This window comes from Hyperolius riggenbachi, chromosome 2, assembly GCF_040937935.1.
Source record: "Hyperolius riggenbachi isolate aHypRig1 chromosome 2, aHypRig1.pri, whole genome shotgun sequence".
NCBI lineage: Eukaryota > Metazoa > Chordata > Amphibia > Anura > Hyperoliidae > Hyperolius > Hyperolius riggenbachi.
In genome coordinates this window covers 104,942,608-104,961,085 of record NC_090647.1, presented here as the reverse complement: position 1 = coordinate 104,961,085, position 18,478 = coordinate 104,942,608, and the positions used below count along the sequence as shown (strand labels likewise).

The following is an 18,478-nucleotide window of genomic DNA, read 5'->3' as shown; positions in this document are numbered from 1 at the left end:
ACAATGGGCCTGATTCACAAAGCGGTGCTAACAGTTAACACGCTGGTGAAAAGCCCTTTATCACGCCTAAACTCAGTTTAGGGGTGATAAGTTTAGGCGTGATAACTATAGCACCAACTGGGCTAGCACCGCAGTGCACAGCTGATCAAAAGTTTTGCGCTAGCAAAGTCTGTTGTACTTCGCATAGAGTTTAATGGCGCTGCTTTGCGTGCGGGACTTTGCGCGCGATCTAAACTTATCTAAACTTATCACGCCTAAACTTATCACACCTAAACTGGCTTTTCACCAGCGTGGTGCAATGGTTATCACGCCTAAAGTCTTTTAGGCATGCTAACTGGGTTAGCACCGCTTTGTGAATCGAGCCCAATGTGTGTGTGGGGGCCGGTAAAAAAGCCTCAGGGGGCCACATTTGGCCCACGGGCCTTAGTTTGAGGACCACTGGCCTAGGTTAAGCCTCAGTGGGAGAGTGGGGCTACATACTAATAGATATAGGAAAGGTTTGGGATGCTGAAACCAGGATATTGAACACTAAAGTGAATCATTTACTGCATGTTACTATGTGTCGTTATGGTTCCTCTAAGTCCCCCAACATTAACAAAGTAACCTAATGTGCTGCCTACATCTTGTAGTTCTATACAATGTAACCAAAATGTAGGAGTAAAGGGAAAAAACAAACATTTGACACTGCAGGTTTAGGTGGAATGCAATAAAACCTGGCAGTATGTACTGTATTTTGTGCATCATGTCTAATAGTGCATGCAGCAAAGCTGTGACAAATCACACCTTGTCACCCCACACCTGTTTGTGTATTGTACATGTCAAGACCATTTTGTTTCCATCCATCCTGCTGGTGCAGAGGTGAGAGGTGCTGGTTTTAACACATAACCAAACTCACAGGTGCATTTTTAGGGTCTATTAGGACTGCTCTAGTTAAGTCGTAGATGGTCATTTTAAGGACACTGCCCTTTGCCCAGTTGCTTAATTACACCATCCAAAAACTAAGTTTGTATTATCAACTTATTTCTGGAAATAAAACCTTCAGTTTCCATCCGATCGCACATCCATCTGCGCTAAATGATGTGAACGAGGCCTGAAGGAGAGGTAAGTCTCTGAGTCCTAGTATAGAGCATTCCTGCTCCCCTCATTCCAGCGCTGGCTCCTCCGCTTGAATCTCCCATCACGGGAGGCTTTGGAAGTCTGGCGGCTCTGTATTGCGCATGCACGAGTACACGAGAGCGCGTGCTAGCGCAGGTGCAGTATGGAGCTGCCAGTCTTCAGGAGCACACAGGCTCCCAAAGTCTTCTAAAGCCTCCCGTGGCAGCAGAGAGCAGTAGTCGTTAGGTCGTTAGGTCAAATATCTGTCGTTAGCTCAAGTATCTGTATTCTTTTTTGTCGCTTCCCATTCACTTTAACAAAAATAAAAAAAATAAAAAAAAGTTTTTGAAAGTGCCAGTAGCAAGTAATTTCACATGCCTGTCTGCTTTTCCTGTAGCAGTGAGCATGATGTTGGCAGAGAGCAATGTCACAAAAAAAACAAAACAAAAAAAAAAAAACAATTCTATAGAGCCTTTCTGGTCCTCTGTCCCCTCGTTCCACTGCCCTGTTGAAATGATCCAATTAATGTCCTTAATGTCGAGGAAGCCTTTGAGTCTCCTTAGAAGGCTGTGGAAGTACATAGGTGTCCGAGTTACTAGTCTTCAGAAGTACTTCCGTGGAGACTCGAAGACCTAGTTGGTGGGAGATTTGAACAGGGACCTTGTGGTGAAATGAGGAGACAGAGGACTGTGAAGGCTGAACAGGATCCAGAGTCTTCCCTTTTAGGCAAGTATGTAATGTATTTATTTTTTTGTTATTTTCAGGTGGGCAGTTATCCTTTTAGTGTAACAGACAGGATAATTTACATTTTAGGCTCAGGATTATATAAGCACATTTGACCTTGGGGGTCCAAATACAAAAAAAAAAAAAAAAAAATGTATCCCTTATGTAAGAACAGAGGTAGAGAAATATGGGATTTAGGAGCCAGTCTGTCCAATCCAGGTGCCAGGAGGGAAGCTTAAGGAGCCAGTTTCACTGACAGTTGGAAAAACCTCAAAAGTTAGGCGCCGGTTGTAGTTGTAAGGAGCTTTGGCTACCCTGCTCCTGGGATCGGGCCAGCCCTGTTAGAGGCTTCTTCCCATGATAAACACAACTAGATTATAGATGGCTTGGATGGCTTCCACAAAATACTGTTACAGCATGATGTTGAATGTATACAGCTGCGACCACAGAGCGCACATAGTGGCTGAGTACCAGGAGGACATGTGGCAGGAGAAGAAGCAACAAGGAAGAGCTGCAGCTCTACTAGCAGTTTCCGATGCTCAAAAATATAAACTTGCATATAAAAAAGGGGCCTTAAAGCCACACTGCTAATTTATGATCATTTTGTAGATAAAGCTTTGCTCTGCTGCACAAAACAGATCTAGATCTTTAGGTGGCCACACACACACAATACTTTTTATTAACCTCCTTGGCGGTATGGACGAGTATACACGTCCATTACCGCCGGAGGTCGCCGCTCAGGCCCTGCTGGGCCGATTTTTACCAAATAAAAAGCAGCACACGCAGCCAGCACTTTGCCAGCCGCGTGTACTGCCTGATCGCCGCGGCTCTGCGGCGATCCGCCGCGAGCAGCGGCGAAAGAGGGTCCCCCCAGCCGCCCGAGCCCTGCGCAGCCGGAACAAATAGTTCCGGCCAGCGCTAAGGGCTGGATCGGAGGCGGCTGATGCCAGGACGTCGGCTGACGTCCATGACGTCACTCCGCTCGTCGCTATGGCGACGAGGGAAGCAAAACAAGGAAGGCTGCTCATTGCGGCCTTCCTTGTTTATTCTGGGCGCCGGAGGCGATCAGAATGACGCTTCCGGAGCGCCCTCTAGTGGGCTTTCATGAAATAGTTTTTTTTTTTTTAATAAAAAACCCTCCCGCAGCCTCCCTGGCGATTTTAATAGAACGCCAGGGAGGTTAAATTATCTGTTCAATTTAAGAATTACAATCAGTCAGAAAAATGGATTACAACATTTCAAAAATATGATCAATGTAACACACACACACACACACACACACACACACACACACACACACACACACACACACACACACACACACCCAATTATGATATAAAAAAAAAAAAATTGGTAACAGAAAATTGCTAGGGGATACTAATACATTGACCACACCATACAATATTTAGAAAGATTGAAGAAAAATTTCCAGCATTCCGGATCAATGAAGAAGAAGAAAAAAAAAAAAAAAAAAAGCCTTCGATTTTTTTTTGGGAGATCTGATCATATTTACCGAATGGACGTAAAACCGGATCATTTTATTGTATATAGTGTGTGGCCACCTTAACATTTTACACAGGTAAAAATGCCACAGAGTTGAGACCAGAATAAGCTGCAGAAGCAGGTATCGGTCATCTGTGTTAGAAATGGATTATGGATTTTTAATGTGGCACAAGCTACATCCTCATGTGTGGCAACAGGTTGGCTAATATATAATGCTGCGTATTTGCAGGACAAGTTCACAAACTACACATACACAATAATTGTTGCTGTAGAGATCGGGATGTAATCTCTGGGGGAAACATGCAGACATGCCACTTTGCTACACCTGAGTATTGTGTACTGTTTCTATGGAGATAGGAGTAAGGATGATGATGTGTTGCACAATGGAGTGGATTTATGGTGAGCGCTGCCTTTGATGTGGCATTCGAGCCCATGACCAGGGTTCAAATCCCAGCCCAAGCTGTCTTTGGGCAAGGCTCCCTAATGATCATGGTCACCCGTGGAGCGTAGTCCTTGTAGTTCTGGTGCTTTGAGTCTGCAAGGAAAAATTGCAATATATCCGTTCTGTGTCTTGTCTTAGGGGAACAATATCATCACACGTTTAAAGACACAGCACATGTACACACAAGACGGTCACCTGAGATGGTTCCGACCAGCCACCTTGGCTAAGTGTGGAGGTTATTAAACATTTATATTGTATACTAGTTGACCTAAGCCAGTTTAAAAATGGGCTCTAGGTCTCTAACGCGCCACCGCCGCCAGTCAGTGCACGCGCACCCGTCTACCCTGCTCCCTGGCCAGTCATCCTGTCCCAACGGTTGACTATACTGCGCACATGCGCAGTACAAAAAAACCCACAAACACAGACATGGGAAAGAGGATGACACAGGGACAGTTTAGTTTTATCGTATAGGATACTTATACCTTAAATCTCAACCTCGCTTCAAATGCTATCTGTATACCGCCTCTAATCAAAAGGGGCGGGGAGTGACAACAATTAACCTCCTTTGCGTTAATCCCGAGTCAGGCACGGGACAGAAACTGAGCGAGTTTCATGCAGGAGCTGCTGCAGGCCTCTCTGTAGTATGGTTTTCCTTTTGTTTTTAGGGTCTAAAAGCTTGTGAAAAAATATGTTATGGCTTAAACCTGGAAAAAATAACGCCAGGGAGGTTAACCACAGTAATCAATTGACAATCACTCACAGTGCCATCACTCATTGTATAAGAAAAAAAAAATTAAGGCCATTAAAACCGTCAGAGGGAACTGATAATATAACTGTCGCACGCTAATCACTCTCACTCATACAGGTACCAGTACCCAGGTAGCTCAAGAGTCTTCAGACTGGGGGACGGATCATTTAGTGTATTCTTGCCTTTAAGACTATATAAAACGCAAGCATAGGTCAGCAACACCACCACCCTCCAAACACCCTCTCTAGAACAAACACACAAAAAAGTGTATATTTTCGGTCTACATTTTCCACTTGCACAGATACAGTGAGGTATTAGTGCCAACTCTCACAGGCAGCTGTGTTTTGCCTACATGGAGCACAATAAACTTGGATAAACAGTGATGTCATTTGTGACGAGTGTTCAGGGACCTTTATGGTACAATAGTCTTCTGTGATCTTTACTAACTTTCATTGAAAAGCAGAAATGTTAAAGCATCTATTTGCCTGGCAGAGAAGTTTTGATGTGTCTGAGGAGCCCACAATGCTGAGTACAGGAAGGCAACGCACTGCCGTTTAAGCATTTGTGTTGACAGAAGTTGAAAGCTAAAGACTTCAAGAAGGAGAACACAAGGAACTAAAATGTGATAAAAGGGAGACCTGTAGACCAAACAAACACTGAAAAAAATAAAAACCTTTCAAATCTGTAAGGAAACCCAGCATTTATGTATTAAAGAAGGTTAATCATGTATTAAATCTTCTCGAACCCTAGACTTTAGCAACATCTTTGTAAAATATGCGTGTTGGCCTCATACGTCCTGCAGTATAAAATGAATATCTGGAAACAGAACAGAGCCCTGCCTGGCAAAAAGCAAATCCTGGCTCACCCAGGAAACCACGTAGCCATTTAATATGAAGCCAAGTAAAGTGGGGAAGAGTGGTGCAATCTGGAAGCAATGCTGGCTGTCAGGGATTGGCAATGAGATGCAAATAGTTGATGCAGTATTATGCAAATTTGTGCTTGAAAGAAGACCAATCAAATCCCAACAAGGAGGAGCTGTAAGTCTATTTTCAGGGTTACATAAATTTGCACAATAATGCAGCGACTTGGAATTATTTGCAGGTTATTGACCACTCCTACTTCTACTATGTGGTAGATAACTTCTCAATATTTGGTAGTTTACCTGGGCTACTACTTTGCACCATTATACATTAGGCACATTTTCAGAAGATTGCAACTTATTTTATGGTGGGAAAAAAAATCTTAAAGGGGAACTTCAGCCTAAACATACTGTCATCAAGTTACATTAGTTATGTTAATTAGAATAGGGTAATATAATATCTTACCCACCCTGTTTTAAAAGAACAGGCAAATGTTCGTAATTCATGGGGGCAGCCATCTTTTTGGTTGAAAGGAGGTGACAGGGAGCAGGAGACAGTTCCAACTATCCTGTGTCCTGATTACCCCTCCCAGCTGCACACGCTAGGCTTCAAATGTCAAATTCAAAATGTAAAAAACAAAAAAACAAAAACACATTTGCACCAAAACAGCAGAACGAGAACAAAATCAGAAATCCCATCATGCTTTGCACAGCATCAGGGGAAAAAAGCCCGGGCAGTTTTCTTCTGTGCAGCTAAAAATGAGGCTTGTATAAGAGAAACAAAGTTCTGATGCTGTGAAACTTAAAGAAACACAAAGCCTTTTCAGTGCTACTGAGTCGATTTTTAGTCCGGAGGTTCACTTTAAAGGGGATCTGTCATCACAAGTTTAATCAAGCATAACGCTGAAGTAGACAATTCATGTATGCCTTGCATAACACTTTGCACAACCACAATGTGAGATGCTGCCACAATATACACATCCAAGGGCGGTCCCAGCAAATCTCCATAGCGAGATTAGTTTCAGCGTTCAAAAACTTTAGGCAGGTGATCACCATTGAGCTTTTCCATTTGCTGTCCATTGCATATGCACCATACATGCCCCCCCCTCCCCATCACAAGAAGCAGCTACTCCACACTCCCTCAGCTACTAGCAGAATGTGGTAGTGGAGCATTCTGATTAATCACAGTTACCTATTCTAGTTATTTCTCCTTTTGGCCACTGGCGTCCACTTCTCACATTGTTATCGTGTGACAGCACTAAGCCTCAACCTTATAATCACCATGGGCTTCATTACACATGGGCTTTCTCCACCTCCTTAGCAGGGCAGCCAAAGCTGAAGTTATGCCACAAAGCCGTTCCCCCCCCCCCCCAAAAAAAAAAAAATCTTGTACATTCCATACGATACCATATTACTGTATATTACACAGAAATCCAATCATAACTTTCCATTTTAGAGCATTACAGATCACTCAACAAAATTATAGAAGGACATAAAGTAGTGCCAAAAAAGCAAAGGAGCACAGATGTGAGACATTTTATAAATCCTTGGTTAAAATTTGTGAAAAAAAAAAAAAAAATATAGCGGATAGTCCTGGCCTGGTGCCACCTGTCATTTAGACAGACTGAAGTGATCCTTCCCAAAAGGGAGCAAACAGCAGTACAGAAACACCTGATGGAGGTGCTAGCCTGTACAAGCAACAATCAGTTCCTGCTGGATCGGAGAAGGTCATAGTGAGCCTGCACATTTTATAAGTTTCTCAGTATAGCCCAGTGGCTTCCCTCATCCTTCTCGACCTCCCCACCCAGGACTGGATTCCTCTGGACATATTCAACAGGCCTCATTAAATGTTCTCAATGTACGAGTATGGCCGCATTGCGCAGAGGCAAGTACAGCCCATGCCTGTTCAGCAGTAGCATGGAGCTGCTCACGTATGGCTTTGAACTCCATGCTTGACCGTCTAGAGGCTTCTCTCTATTGAAGTATCTAACTTTTTTAGGTCACAGGTTTACTTTATGACTGGTGTCTCCTCTTCTTGACATGGAAAATGACGAAAAAATTATTCCGGCTGCCATGGTGACGAAACAGCAATAAAAAGTCACATTACGTGGAAGTAGTGCTATGCAGCGTATACTGTCCACAGAAATCCGCTTCACTGCCACTGTTTACACGTATGTTGTCCAGTAAACACACTGAATGTAAAGGGGTTTTTCTCAATGGAATCCACCACACTGCTGATGTGGACGTCAGGGCTGTGGAGTAGAAGTAATTTTTGAGTATTTGGAGCCGGTTTCATAAACTGAGAAGTTGGATGACTTTTTTTTACCAACTCCACAGCCCGGGTAAATCTACCATTGAAATACAATTTAGAGTTGTGATTACATTGTCACAAAGGCTGCAGTATGCAAGGAGCCCAAATACTCCATTCAGCTGGCACCTGGAATCCGGATCTGGAGTGTATGTGGAAGGTGTAAACAAGTTACAACACTGGCAAATCAACAAAACCTAAACTAAGTTTCCACAACAAAGCAAATCCCCCATTTCAGATCACCAACATATTTAAATTGTATTGTTTTCCTAGTGGACAATGTTCTATCACTTTGCAGCATCTCAATTTCATGGGGGATGCCCATGCCATTTAACAAAAATTACCCTTCTAGCAGAGACGACTTTTTAAAGACTACTTAAACTGAACTACATGGTCTCAAACTCCAATACAAAGTGGGCCATAATTGAGCTCTGGGACCAAGTTGCGGGCTGACCTCAATGTCTAGTGGCCACATCTCTCCAGTATAAAAGTTACCTGGTGTAGAATAGCCCAGCGTACGTTAAAAAGGGGCGATGGGAAAAAAGGGCGCCGGGTTTTTAACGATAAACATGGATTACGTTTAAAAATGTATTTCGTTTAAAAGTAATGTTTTTAAACGTTATAAATCATTAAATAATGTGTATTAAATCGGCAATTGTAAAAACGTTAATCTTTCGTTTAAATAATGAAACGCATAATAACGTTTAAAAAAAAAATTACTAAGTAACCCTCCCTGTACCTACCCCTAACCCCTAGACCCCCCTGTTGATGCCTAAACCTAAGACCCCCCCCTGTTGGTGCCTAAGTAACCCTCCCTGTACCTACCCCTAACCCCTAGACCCCCCTGTTAGTGCCTAAACCTAAGACCCCCCTGTTGGTGCCTAAACCTAAGACCCCCCTGTTAGTGCCTAAACCTAAGACCCCCCTGTTGGTGCCTAAACCTAAGACCCCCCTGTTGGTGCCTAAACCTAAGACCCCCTGTTGGTGCCTAAACCTAAGACCCCCCTTTTGGTGCCTAAACCTAAGACCCCCTGTTGGTGCCTAAACCTAAGACCCCCCTGTTGGTGCCTAAACCTAAGACCCCCCTGTTGGTGCCTAAACCTAAGACCCCCCTGTTGGTGCCTAAACCTAAGACCCCCCTGTTATTTTTTTCGTTTAAAAATAATGTAAAAAAAAAAAAAAAAAAAAAAAAAAAATAATGTTTTTCGTTTAAAAATAATGTTTGGGAAAAATATTGTACTGGTTTTCGTTTAAAAATAATATTTAAACATGTATAAATCATTAAATAATGTGTAATCATGAGAAACAGTAATAAAACATTAAGTCTCCGGGCGCCGCTTTTAAAACGTTAGTTTTCTCCGGCGCCCTTTTTTCCTACCGGGCGCCCATTAAACGATATTTATTATAGAAGTGAATGGCGGCGCCCGATTTGTCCACTAGCCTCAGGCGCCCGAATTTACTGTTTCCAATAGCCCATCCATCCCCTACACAGTTCCCTGACGTTCAGTGGTCTTCCCTCCCTCATCTATTCAATTCCTTGTGGTTTAGTGGTCATCCCTCCCCTATACAGTTCCCTGGTATCTAGTGCAGTCCCCCTCCCCATATGGCTTCCCTGGTGATCTAGGACTTACCCTCCAATATAGCTTCTCTGGTGGTCTAGAGTGGGCCAAACATAATGCAAAGTGGGGAAGCCACCTCAGGGCCAAATCTGATGGCCCCGAGGGTCAGATTTGGCCTAAGGGCCGGAGTTTAACATGAATGGCCTAGACAAAACAGTCATCTAGGTCTCGAAGCTTGAATGTGAGTCATGCGTTTACACTAGAGTCCTATGAAGATCAAGCAGCAAGCCATTACCTTTGACTTCTGCAGCACTTCAGGGAAGAATGGACAGCGATGCAGTTTAAAATCTCCTGAATGAAGTATGAAATTAGCAAATAGTTGTCTATTGTGCTGTACACTATGATCGTCTGCTGAGGAACCCATAGCGTTGGCTTGCAAAAAGTATTCCTGAGCACAAATACTCCAAAAATATCATGCAGTTATAAAACTAAATTACATTCTGAGCAGTCCACTAAGCAGTTCACAGTCTAATCAGGGCTGTGGAGTCGGTACACAAACCATCCAACTCAGTTTACAAAACCACCGACTCCAACTCAGACTCCTGGTACCCAAAATGTCTCCAACTCGGACTCCACAGCCCTGACTAATCCCCATCCATTTACTAACATTGCGGCCCATGGTCAGTTCAGCTTCAAAACACACTTAGCCAGTGCTAGCAAGCACAGATGCACTGGATTAAGTAAATGAATAAAAGATGCACTATAATTTAACAAGGAATCTAGTTCTGAATTTTTTAAAAATATTTTTTCTTTATGGAGCACTTCCAGAAAACAACATGTGAAGTTTCTCAGATACAGAAGCTTTAGGAGGGGATAGAAATTTCCTCACATTATATGCCTTTTAACCCACTCAACGCCAAGACCCAGCTGTCTCCTTGACCTCTGACTCAAGAAACTCAGCTCAACTGTCTAAGATTAGACCATGGGCATGCCAAGACAAGGAGCAACAGATGTTCCAAAGGTGGACCAACTACAGGGGATTAACCTCTCTATGTCACAATGGCATGTAATTTATTACAATTAAATTATAAAGACAAACAGTAAGAGTAGGATGCCTGCCTCAAGCAAGCTTTTATAGAACATACAAAAAAACAAAGCGCATAGTCGGAATCTTTAGTGATGCAACAAGCACAGGGGAGGTGCCATACTCCGAACCAACTCAGCAGTGAACAGACAGGCGGTAGAGCATAAAGACCCTGTCCTTGAAGATTAACAAACACCAGCGATAGCAACAGGTGTGGGAAACCACAGACCTACAGCAGGCAGCCAACATGCAATACAAAGCCAGAAACCACTCACTGTTTAGCTGTGACGCTCTCAATAATGTCACTTTTCTGGTAGAGGTCATTAGGTTGGGTGTTAAGACAGACCCCCTGTCTGAGTTAAATAGGCGGCACACTTTACAACCACAAATAAGTTCAGTCTGATGTCTAAGCATTGCGAAATCTGCTTTTAAGATTGATACAAACTGAAATTTCTTACACAATTCCACCATCCTTTTAGCAGTACACAGTATGCAGCTGTTTAGCATAGGACTGTACCAAGCGAGAAGATTAGAAAGAAAAAAAAAGTTGCCCACTCCAAAAAATAATGGTGTGGTACCTTAACAGAGGCCCTCAACTTCAGGGGCCAAATGGACAGCCAAGTTGCCTCACCAAAACTTGGCAGGAATGTGGCTGTTGTAATGGCCCAAACTCACGGGCAACTTTTTGGCATGTCGTTAGCACACGGGAGCGTGTGTGCGACATGCCGGCGACAGCTCGTCGCCAGGTCCCGTACTCACGCGGACTAGCGACAGTTGCGGCGGCGACTGTCGCCAGGCAATTGACCGCGCCAATCACCTGACGACATCAGCGACGAGCGACAGTTCGGGGTGCGCGCCCGTGCAACGCAGCATACTCACGGGCGACCTGTCGCTGCAACGCGCGCGCCGCATGTTGCGGCGACAATTGTAGCCCGTGAGTATGGGCCATAAGGCTACCCCTGGCCACACCCATCTGCATATGGGGAAATAGTGATGAACAGGCCTGCTGCGCCGTTACATAAAATGCTTGTGAGTGAAGGCATGTGATGAAAAAGAGATGCTTACCTAAGAGGGGATCCTCTGTATCCTCCATAAGATTATCACATCCTTCTCCAGCCCACCTCCACTGCCCGGGAACCTCTAAGATCTCATCTGCACTCTTCATGAACGCGTGCAGCCATTCTGCAACCATTGCAAGCATGGCCATGCCCGAGCTGCTCCCTGGTAAATGAGTGGGTCCGGCTTATTGCGCAGGAGTGGCAGCACTTGCACAGGTGCAGTAAAGCGGTGCTCATGCATGAAAGAGAGCACAACCACATTACATATCAGACAAGCACTTGTCCGATGTTACCGGGGGTCCGCACATGGCAACGGTGGTGGGCCAGATGGATGTTGGAAGCCTCTGTAAGATCCAGAGGCTTCCTTCTAGGTAAGTACACGGCTTTTTTTTAGCCTGATGTACACTATAAAGACCACTGTCGCAAAAATCTAAAAAAATTAAAATATATGTAAACACATACAAATAAGTAGTATGTTTCTTTCACAGGAAAATGAATCATAAATTATTTCTCCCCTATGTTGCCGTCACTTACAGTAAGTAGTACAAATCTGACATTACTGACAGGTTTTGGGCTAGTCCATCTCTCCATAGGGGATTCTCTGCATGGCCTTTATACTTTATATAAATCTTTTTCAGGGAGTGTCTTAATAAAGATGCCGGCCAGTCTCCCTGCTCAATGTACACTTTTTGGCAGTTGGTCAGAGCAACTGCCATTCACTAAGTGCTTTTGAAAATACATTTTAAAATTTAAATTATTTTTGAGACAGTGGCCCTTTAACAAAAAAAAGCTACACATATGAAGCTTGATGTATAAAAAGGCTGAAGAGCATGGAGTGCTACTCGCTGGAATAACTGTATTTTGCTTCTTATCAGATGTATGGCTTACTGTAAGAAATTCAAGGCCAAGAGGAGTTTTCTGCCAGGGTGTGACAGTAGCAGTGAAAGTTCCAGGCATCAGACATGGTAACCCAGGTACAGAGCTGGCTGGGATTGTTCCTCTAGTTTACATCCTGTCATTATTGTGCAGGAAGTGTTCAGTATGTGACTGCTGAGAAAAACATGCACAGGAAGTGCTTGTGTTTAACCCCTACACTGCTCACAAGGCTCTGCAACTGTTAAAAAGTAACAATATGGAAACTTATGAAGGAATGTTAGCTGTCAGAGATTTTTTTTTTTTTTCGATGTATAGTAGATGCAGACCAGCTGAATATCTGCTGAATACAGATACTTTACTGTATATAGGAGCCTCACTGTATCACTACCCTAATGTTGCATACAGCAGGGCTTTTCAACCTTTTCAGAAATTGTACCACGTATCGCATGAAAAAAAAAAAAAAAAAAAAAAAAAGTACCACCAGCGTTTTTACAACTCAAAAAAAAAAAAAAAAAAAGATGAAGTGCACACTTATTGTATTTATAATGCACCAACATATTACGTAGTGCTGTCCCCAGCATAAGTACAAAATTGCCCCAGTATCGTTAGTATGCTGCCCCCAGTATAGGTAGTATGCTGACTTTAGGCCAATCACAAAAGCCCTGCATGCTGCATTTTTCATAGTTTGTGATTGGCCAAACACAATTGGAAACCTGTCCGGTGTAAGAAAGGCCTAAAGCAGATCTGACAGCAGACTTGAGGAAAAAAAAAAATTTACAACTTTTGTACCCCTGGGAAAAGTCACATGATCAGCTGAGTACCAAAGAAAGGCAAAGAATTGGTGTTTTATCTAAAAAGGGTAATTACAACTGAAAAGTTTAACTTACCTGGGGCTTCTTCCAGCCCACTGAAGTCCTCTTGATCTCTCGCCTTCATTCAGCCACTGACCCCACCCATAAGTTGGTTAACTTGGCCAGTCATGGGCCCCTGTGCATGATCACCTCCTTGATCGTCTGCACATGTGCAGTAGCAGCTTTTACTTACTGCGCAAGCGCAGATTGCTCCCGGCACAGGAACGTGCACAGTATTTTGAGAGGGACAGTGGATGAATGAAGAAGCGTGGAAAGATGGCGAGGAACCAGGAAGGAAGGGGGGGATGGCAGAAGTCCCAGGTAAGTTAAACTGCCCACTTTTAGACTTTAAGTTCCCTTAACAGGTAGGGGAGTAGATATTGCACAGGTTTCTTTAGCTGCACCATTCAGTGCCCACCTCACACTGGCATAAGCATAGTCATGACCCCCAGCCCACACCCCGAATGTCCTTCCCTCTCTCAGACGTTGCCCTGGTTTGTTGCTTCTATCCACATCTCCTTGAACATTCCTAATCCTCAGTATTATCAGCAAGCCATTTTTGAGTAATGCTTCTGCATGTGAAAAGTGCTGCAGAGAGAGAAGCAGTGACTAGAAAGGAATGGAGTCAGTGGTATATTACCAAGAATTGCAGTCACCAGTCTCCTCCAGACAGTCACTCGAGAACAGCAGTGGAACTGACAAGTGGAGGATCTCCGTTGCTTTCATGTTTACTCAGGCATGTGAATACCAGGAGTCATGGCTATTTAGTTGTAAATTTTGGTCTTTTACAGCTTTGCCAACGGAGTTCCCCACATGCTAGTTATTAGCTAGCAGCAGGGTGGCGTAGTGGATAGCACTCTCGCCTTGTCGCACTGGGTCCCAGTTCAAATCCCAGCCAGGGCACTATCTGTACAAACTTTGCATTTTCACCATGTCTGCGCGTTTCTTAAAAGCGCTCGATCATGGTACAGGTGCTCGCAGTAAAGGTAGACAAGGCTCCGATGGCGCCCAGGAATTGTGCCAGCGGACAGGAGAGATTTTAAGAGACACTACGGCGGTTGCACATGCAGGCTTCAGGCAGCGTTCACGATGCAGGCAGCAGTTGTAATGTGCGTAGACTTTGGGCAGAGGTGGCCTTTGCATTGTAGTCAGTTGTGGTGTGTGCAGGATTTGGACATTGGTGGGGTTCATGTTGTAGGTGGCAGTTGTGTGCAGGGTGTGGGGTGGGCAGAGGTGGCCTTCGCAGTGTAGTCAGCAGTTGTGGTGTGTGCAGGATTTGGGCATAGGTGGGGTTCGAGTTGTAGGTGGCAGATGTGTGCAGGGTGTGGGCAGAGGTGGGGTTCGCGTTGTAGGCGGCAGATGTGGTGTGTGCAGAATTTGGGTATAGGTGGGGTTCGTGTTGTAGGTGGCAGTTGTGTGCAGGGTTTGGGTGGAGGGGTTTGCATTGTAGGTGGCAGATGTGGTGTGCACACGCAGGTGTGTCATTTAGTATACTGTATAGGGTGATTTGCAATTCTTTTGAGAATTGTGGATTTACTGGTGACCATGGTATAATACATAACCTGGCATAATGTATCCCTCCCCCCCATTTGATTTATTGCAGATGTTTCCCCAAATATGCATTTATCACCATTTCCACACAATACAACCTTTTCTTTGTAGTTTGACTTATTTTTCTCCCACAACATCACTCACAAAGGTCGAGGTTGCCTGCGATATAGATTAGGTTGTAGGCTGAGAGGATAAAGTTCACAGCTTCCAAGCATCTGTGTTTAGAATGTTGTGGAGCGTTACGATGGATGATGTAAGGCCAACAAGGACCACGAGAGATGCCAAGCATTCACTGGACAGAGAGCATCTGAACACCAGTCCGCTACTGACAGCCGCACACATAGCATCTGCAGGCACCAGAAATTCTCTCTTCCATATGTGTCTGGGTGTACTCCTCTCATACTTTCCTCGCAGTCTCACCCTTACTTTGGTATTTCTGAACAATTTGTGCCATCAGCTTGTTTACTTCCTGCCAAGAACAGCTTAACCATTTGCGCAAGAAAGTGCCTCTTGCTGCTAGGAAAAACACTGCTCATAGCCAGAATGCATAGGAAATCCCAGCGTTACCGAGTAGACAAAGGGTGGTGCTGGCTCCACCCACCCTTGGGTCAATCTGTAGATATGCAACCATGTTTATTTAGAAACAGCTCAGGAAAGTTAAAAGTAACCTCAAGCGGCAAGTATATAGGCCCATACACACGTCGGATTTTTCTGAACGACCCGTCGTTTGAACGTTCCGTCGTTCACACGTCAAATCCGACGTGTGTACAGACTATCGTTCGGGTGATAAGACTGGTTTCCAGCGATCCGCCAGGCGGATCGCTGGAAACCAGTCTTATCACGCGAACGATAGTCCGTACACACGTCTGATTCCGCGTGCGAACGACGGGACGTTCAAACGACCCGTCGTTCAGAAAAATCCGACGTGTTTACGGGCCTTATGGAGGCTGCCATATTTAGTTCCTTTTAAACAATACCAGTTCCCTTGCAGTCCTGCAGATCATTCTGGCATTAGTAGTGACACACACAGACACACACAGACACACACAGACACACACACAGACACACACACAGACAGACACACACAGACAGACAGACAGACAGACACACACACAGACAGACAGACAGACAGACAGACAGACAGACAGACAGACAGACAGACAGACAGACAGACAGACAGACAGACAGACAGACAGACAGACAGACAGACAGACAGACAGACAGACAGACAGACAGACAGACAGACAGACAGACAGACAGACAGACAGACAGACAGACAGACAGACAGACAGACAGACAGACAGACAGACAGACAGACAGACAGACAGACAGACAGACAGACAGACAGACAGACAGACAGACAGACAGACAGACAGACAGACAGACAGACAGACAGACAGACAGACAGACAGACAGACAGACAGACAGACACACACACACACACACACACACACACACACACACACACACACACACACACACACACACACACACACACACACACACACACACACACACACACACACCTTATTTTCAGTTATATAGCTTTTTTTTATTTAAAAATTGCACAATTCTTTAATATTTGCAGTTTTACACACTACACACTGCATTTTAAAAACTATAAAACAGAGTACAGCAAATTTCTCTGCAGTAAAATCTTATCTAAAACGGTCTTCCACTGTTGCTTTGATGTATAAGTGCTTCATAAGATAGCACTGTTCTGACTAAATTAGAGCGTAAAAAAAACAAAAAACCTTAACTCTTCCTGTACTGGAAACAATATGAGACTCACTTTTGCTACTAATATTCTATTACTTAGCTGCACTAAACATACAATTATATCATAAGTTTATTTTCACTTCAGGTTCCCTTTAAGAAAAAAAAATAGTTAATTTTGTTTTGCATAATGTCCTAGCAACATTGGCAAATCAGATTTTTGGGCTGTGACCCACACCACCCTGGTCCACTAATGTCCTCTGATGACCTCTATTGTGCCCTATACCTATACATTACCGCTTGTAGTGACAAAACTTGCATTGCTAGTTAGTGCAACTTGTGAACCAGCCTTAGCTAGCTTGTGTAGAAACTAGTGTTTGAAACTGCAGAAATGCACGTGTGTGTGGCGCCAGTGGTAGCTGTACTCCTAAAGGCCCATACTCACTAGAAGATGGATCGGGGAACCCTCAGCAACGTTGACAAAACAGCGTTCCTCGATCCATCTTCATACCCACGGGAACAAGTGAAAGCACACGGACAAACGCAAACAAGAGTTCAAACGAACGCAGGAATTTGCGCAGGATCCTTTGGGGATCTTAAATTCAGATATTCTATTCCCACCACCCTGTAAACCACATGCCCCAATTACCGTAGCTTGCTGCTTTTTTTAATGTACGTCCCAAGACTGGCTCACAATACCTCATTCACTGCCAGGTCCCATGCCACAGATTACACATCATGGGACTTACCACCTTTTGGTTTAGCTAGTTTAAATTTTATGCTAGGTACATACAATACAATTTTGTGTTAGATTGTTGGATAGATGATTTCCGATCTCATTTCCGATAGTTTTCCTGATGGATTTCTCATAGAAGTGAATGGAAACCGATAAGAATAGAATATCGATCGGACGGAAAATCAACTGAAAAAACATGCATCGTGTGTACCCAGCATTAAGGAAGAGGTGAGAACCTTGACGATGTTAACCTGTGACCAGATTACCACAGTGACAGTAGGCGTTTCAGCCCTGCTCGACTTCACAATCACCTTCACTGGTTAGAGATAGCAACACATGACCCTCTGGGACTGACAGGTCCCAATTTCTCAACCTTGTAGGTGGTCAAAGTAGCACTAAGGGTTCATGCACTGATGCACTGCGACCCAATAAAGTTTCTTGTGGTTCTAATGAAAAGGTGTCGAAAGGGAAGGTTTTAAAACAATTAGTCATAACAGATGTCATGTGAAAGTGCAACGTGGTTTCTCTTTCCACATCATGGTTGTGTTCATGTGCATCAAACTTCCTCTTGAGGTAATGGCTGAGGTTGTATTCCATGTGCATAACCGGACACCATTTAAAAATCTAAGGGTGAATAAACGAAAATGCTTTCTACGCATTTCTCTGCATGGAGAGTTCACCATTTAGGATATACTGTATAAGCAACATGGTAGGAGTATTTTATGCCCAGTTCTAATTAAGTGTTGAATCAGTACAATACTATTTCAAAACTTCTTGGCTTTACTGATTTTTTTTTTTTAGCTGATAGCTAACAGTACAATACTCTACTGCCAATTCTAATTAAGAAAGGTTACTGTACATGGGGGTGTAGCAACAAACACAGCTCAGTTACTTAAAGTGCACCTTTGGTGACCACTAAGCACTACTCAATCCTCTAATGACGAGGAATTGATGGGTCAGCACATTACATTTGATGCAATGCTCAGTGTAATTTGCCTTCTTAAAACAGAAGGCATTTATGATAATTTAACCTTTAACAAGTGTGGCTTCCCACAATGCATCACTACTGAATATGCAAATTATCTCTTTATGCCCCTGATACACACCCCCCCCCCCTCCATGCCTAGATGTCACATGGCAGCCAATCGAAGAAAGACACGAAGGCCAAGACAGAGCAGGCCTGTGATATAACTAGATTATCCCGTCAATATGCTTCCTTGCACCAAACTCTATGAGAGGAGGGCAATACCTGTTCTACAAGCTGCTGCATTTCATTGGTCCATTTTCAAGCTGCATAAAACTTGCATTAGTTCAGAATTAGCATCTTGTTGACCATCGCCGTTTATGAGGAGAAGAGGTCCCTACTCAT

General features: G+C 43.9%; 1 protein-coding gene across 2 annotated transcripts in view; it reads right to left on the bottom strand.

Annotated features, from left to right (window-relative positions):
• The window catches only part of ITGA5 (integrin subunit alpha 5), a 165,553-nt gene that overhangs the window by 106,587 nt on the left and 40,488 nt on the right, over positions 1-18,478 (bottom strand). The window contains exon 1 of one of the 2 annotated variants that reach the window (XM_068267158.1): positions 11,914-12,045. The exons of the other annotated variant lie outside the window; for it this stretch is intronic. Within the exon in view, the coding sequence (XP_068123259.1) occupies positions 11,914-11,936 (23 nt within the window). The 5' untranslated portion in view covers positions 11,937-12,045. Of the gene's footprint in view, positions 1-11,913; positions 12,046-18,478 lie in introns of those variants that run through there. 2 annotated transcript variants of the gene reach the window in all.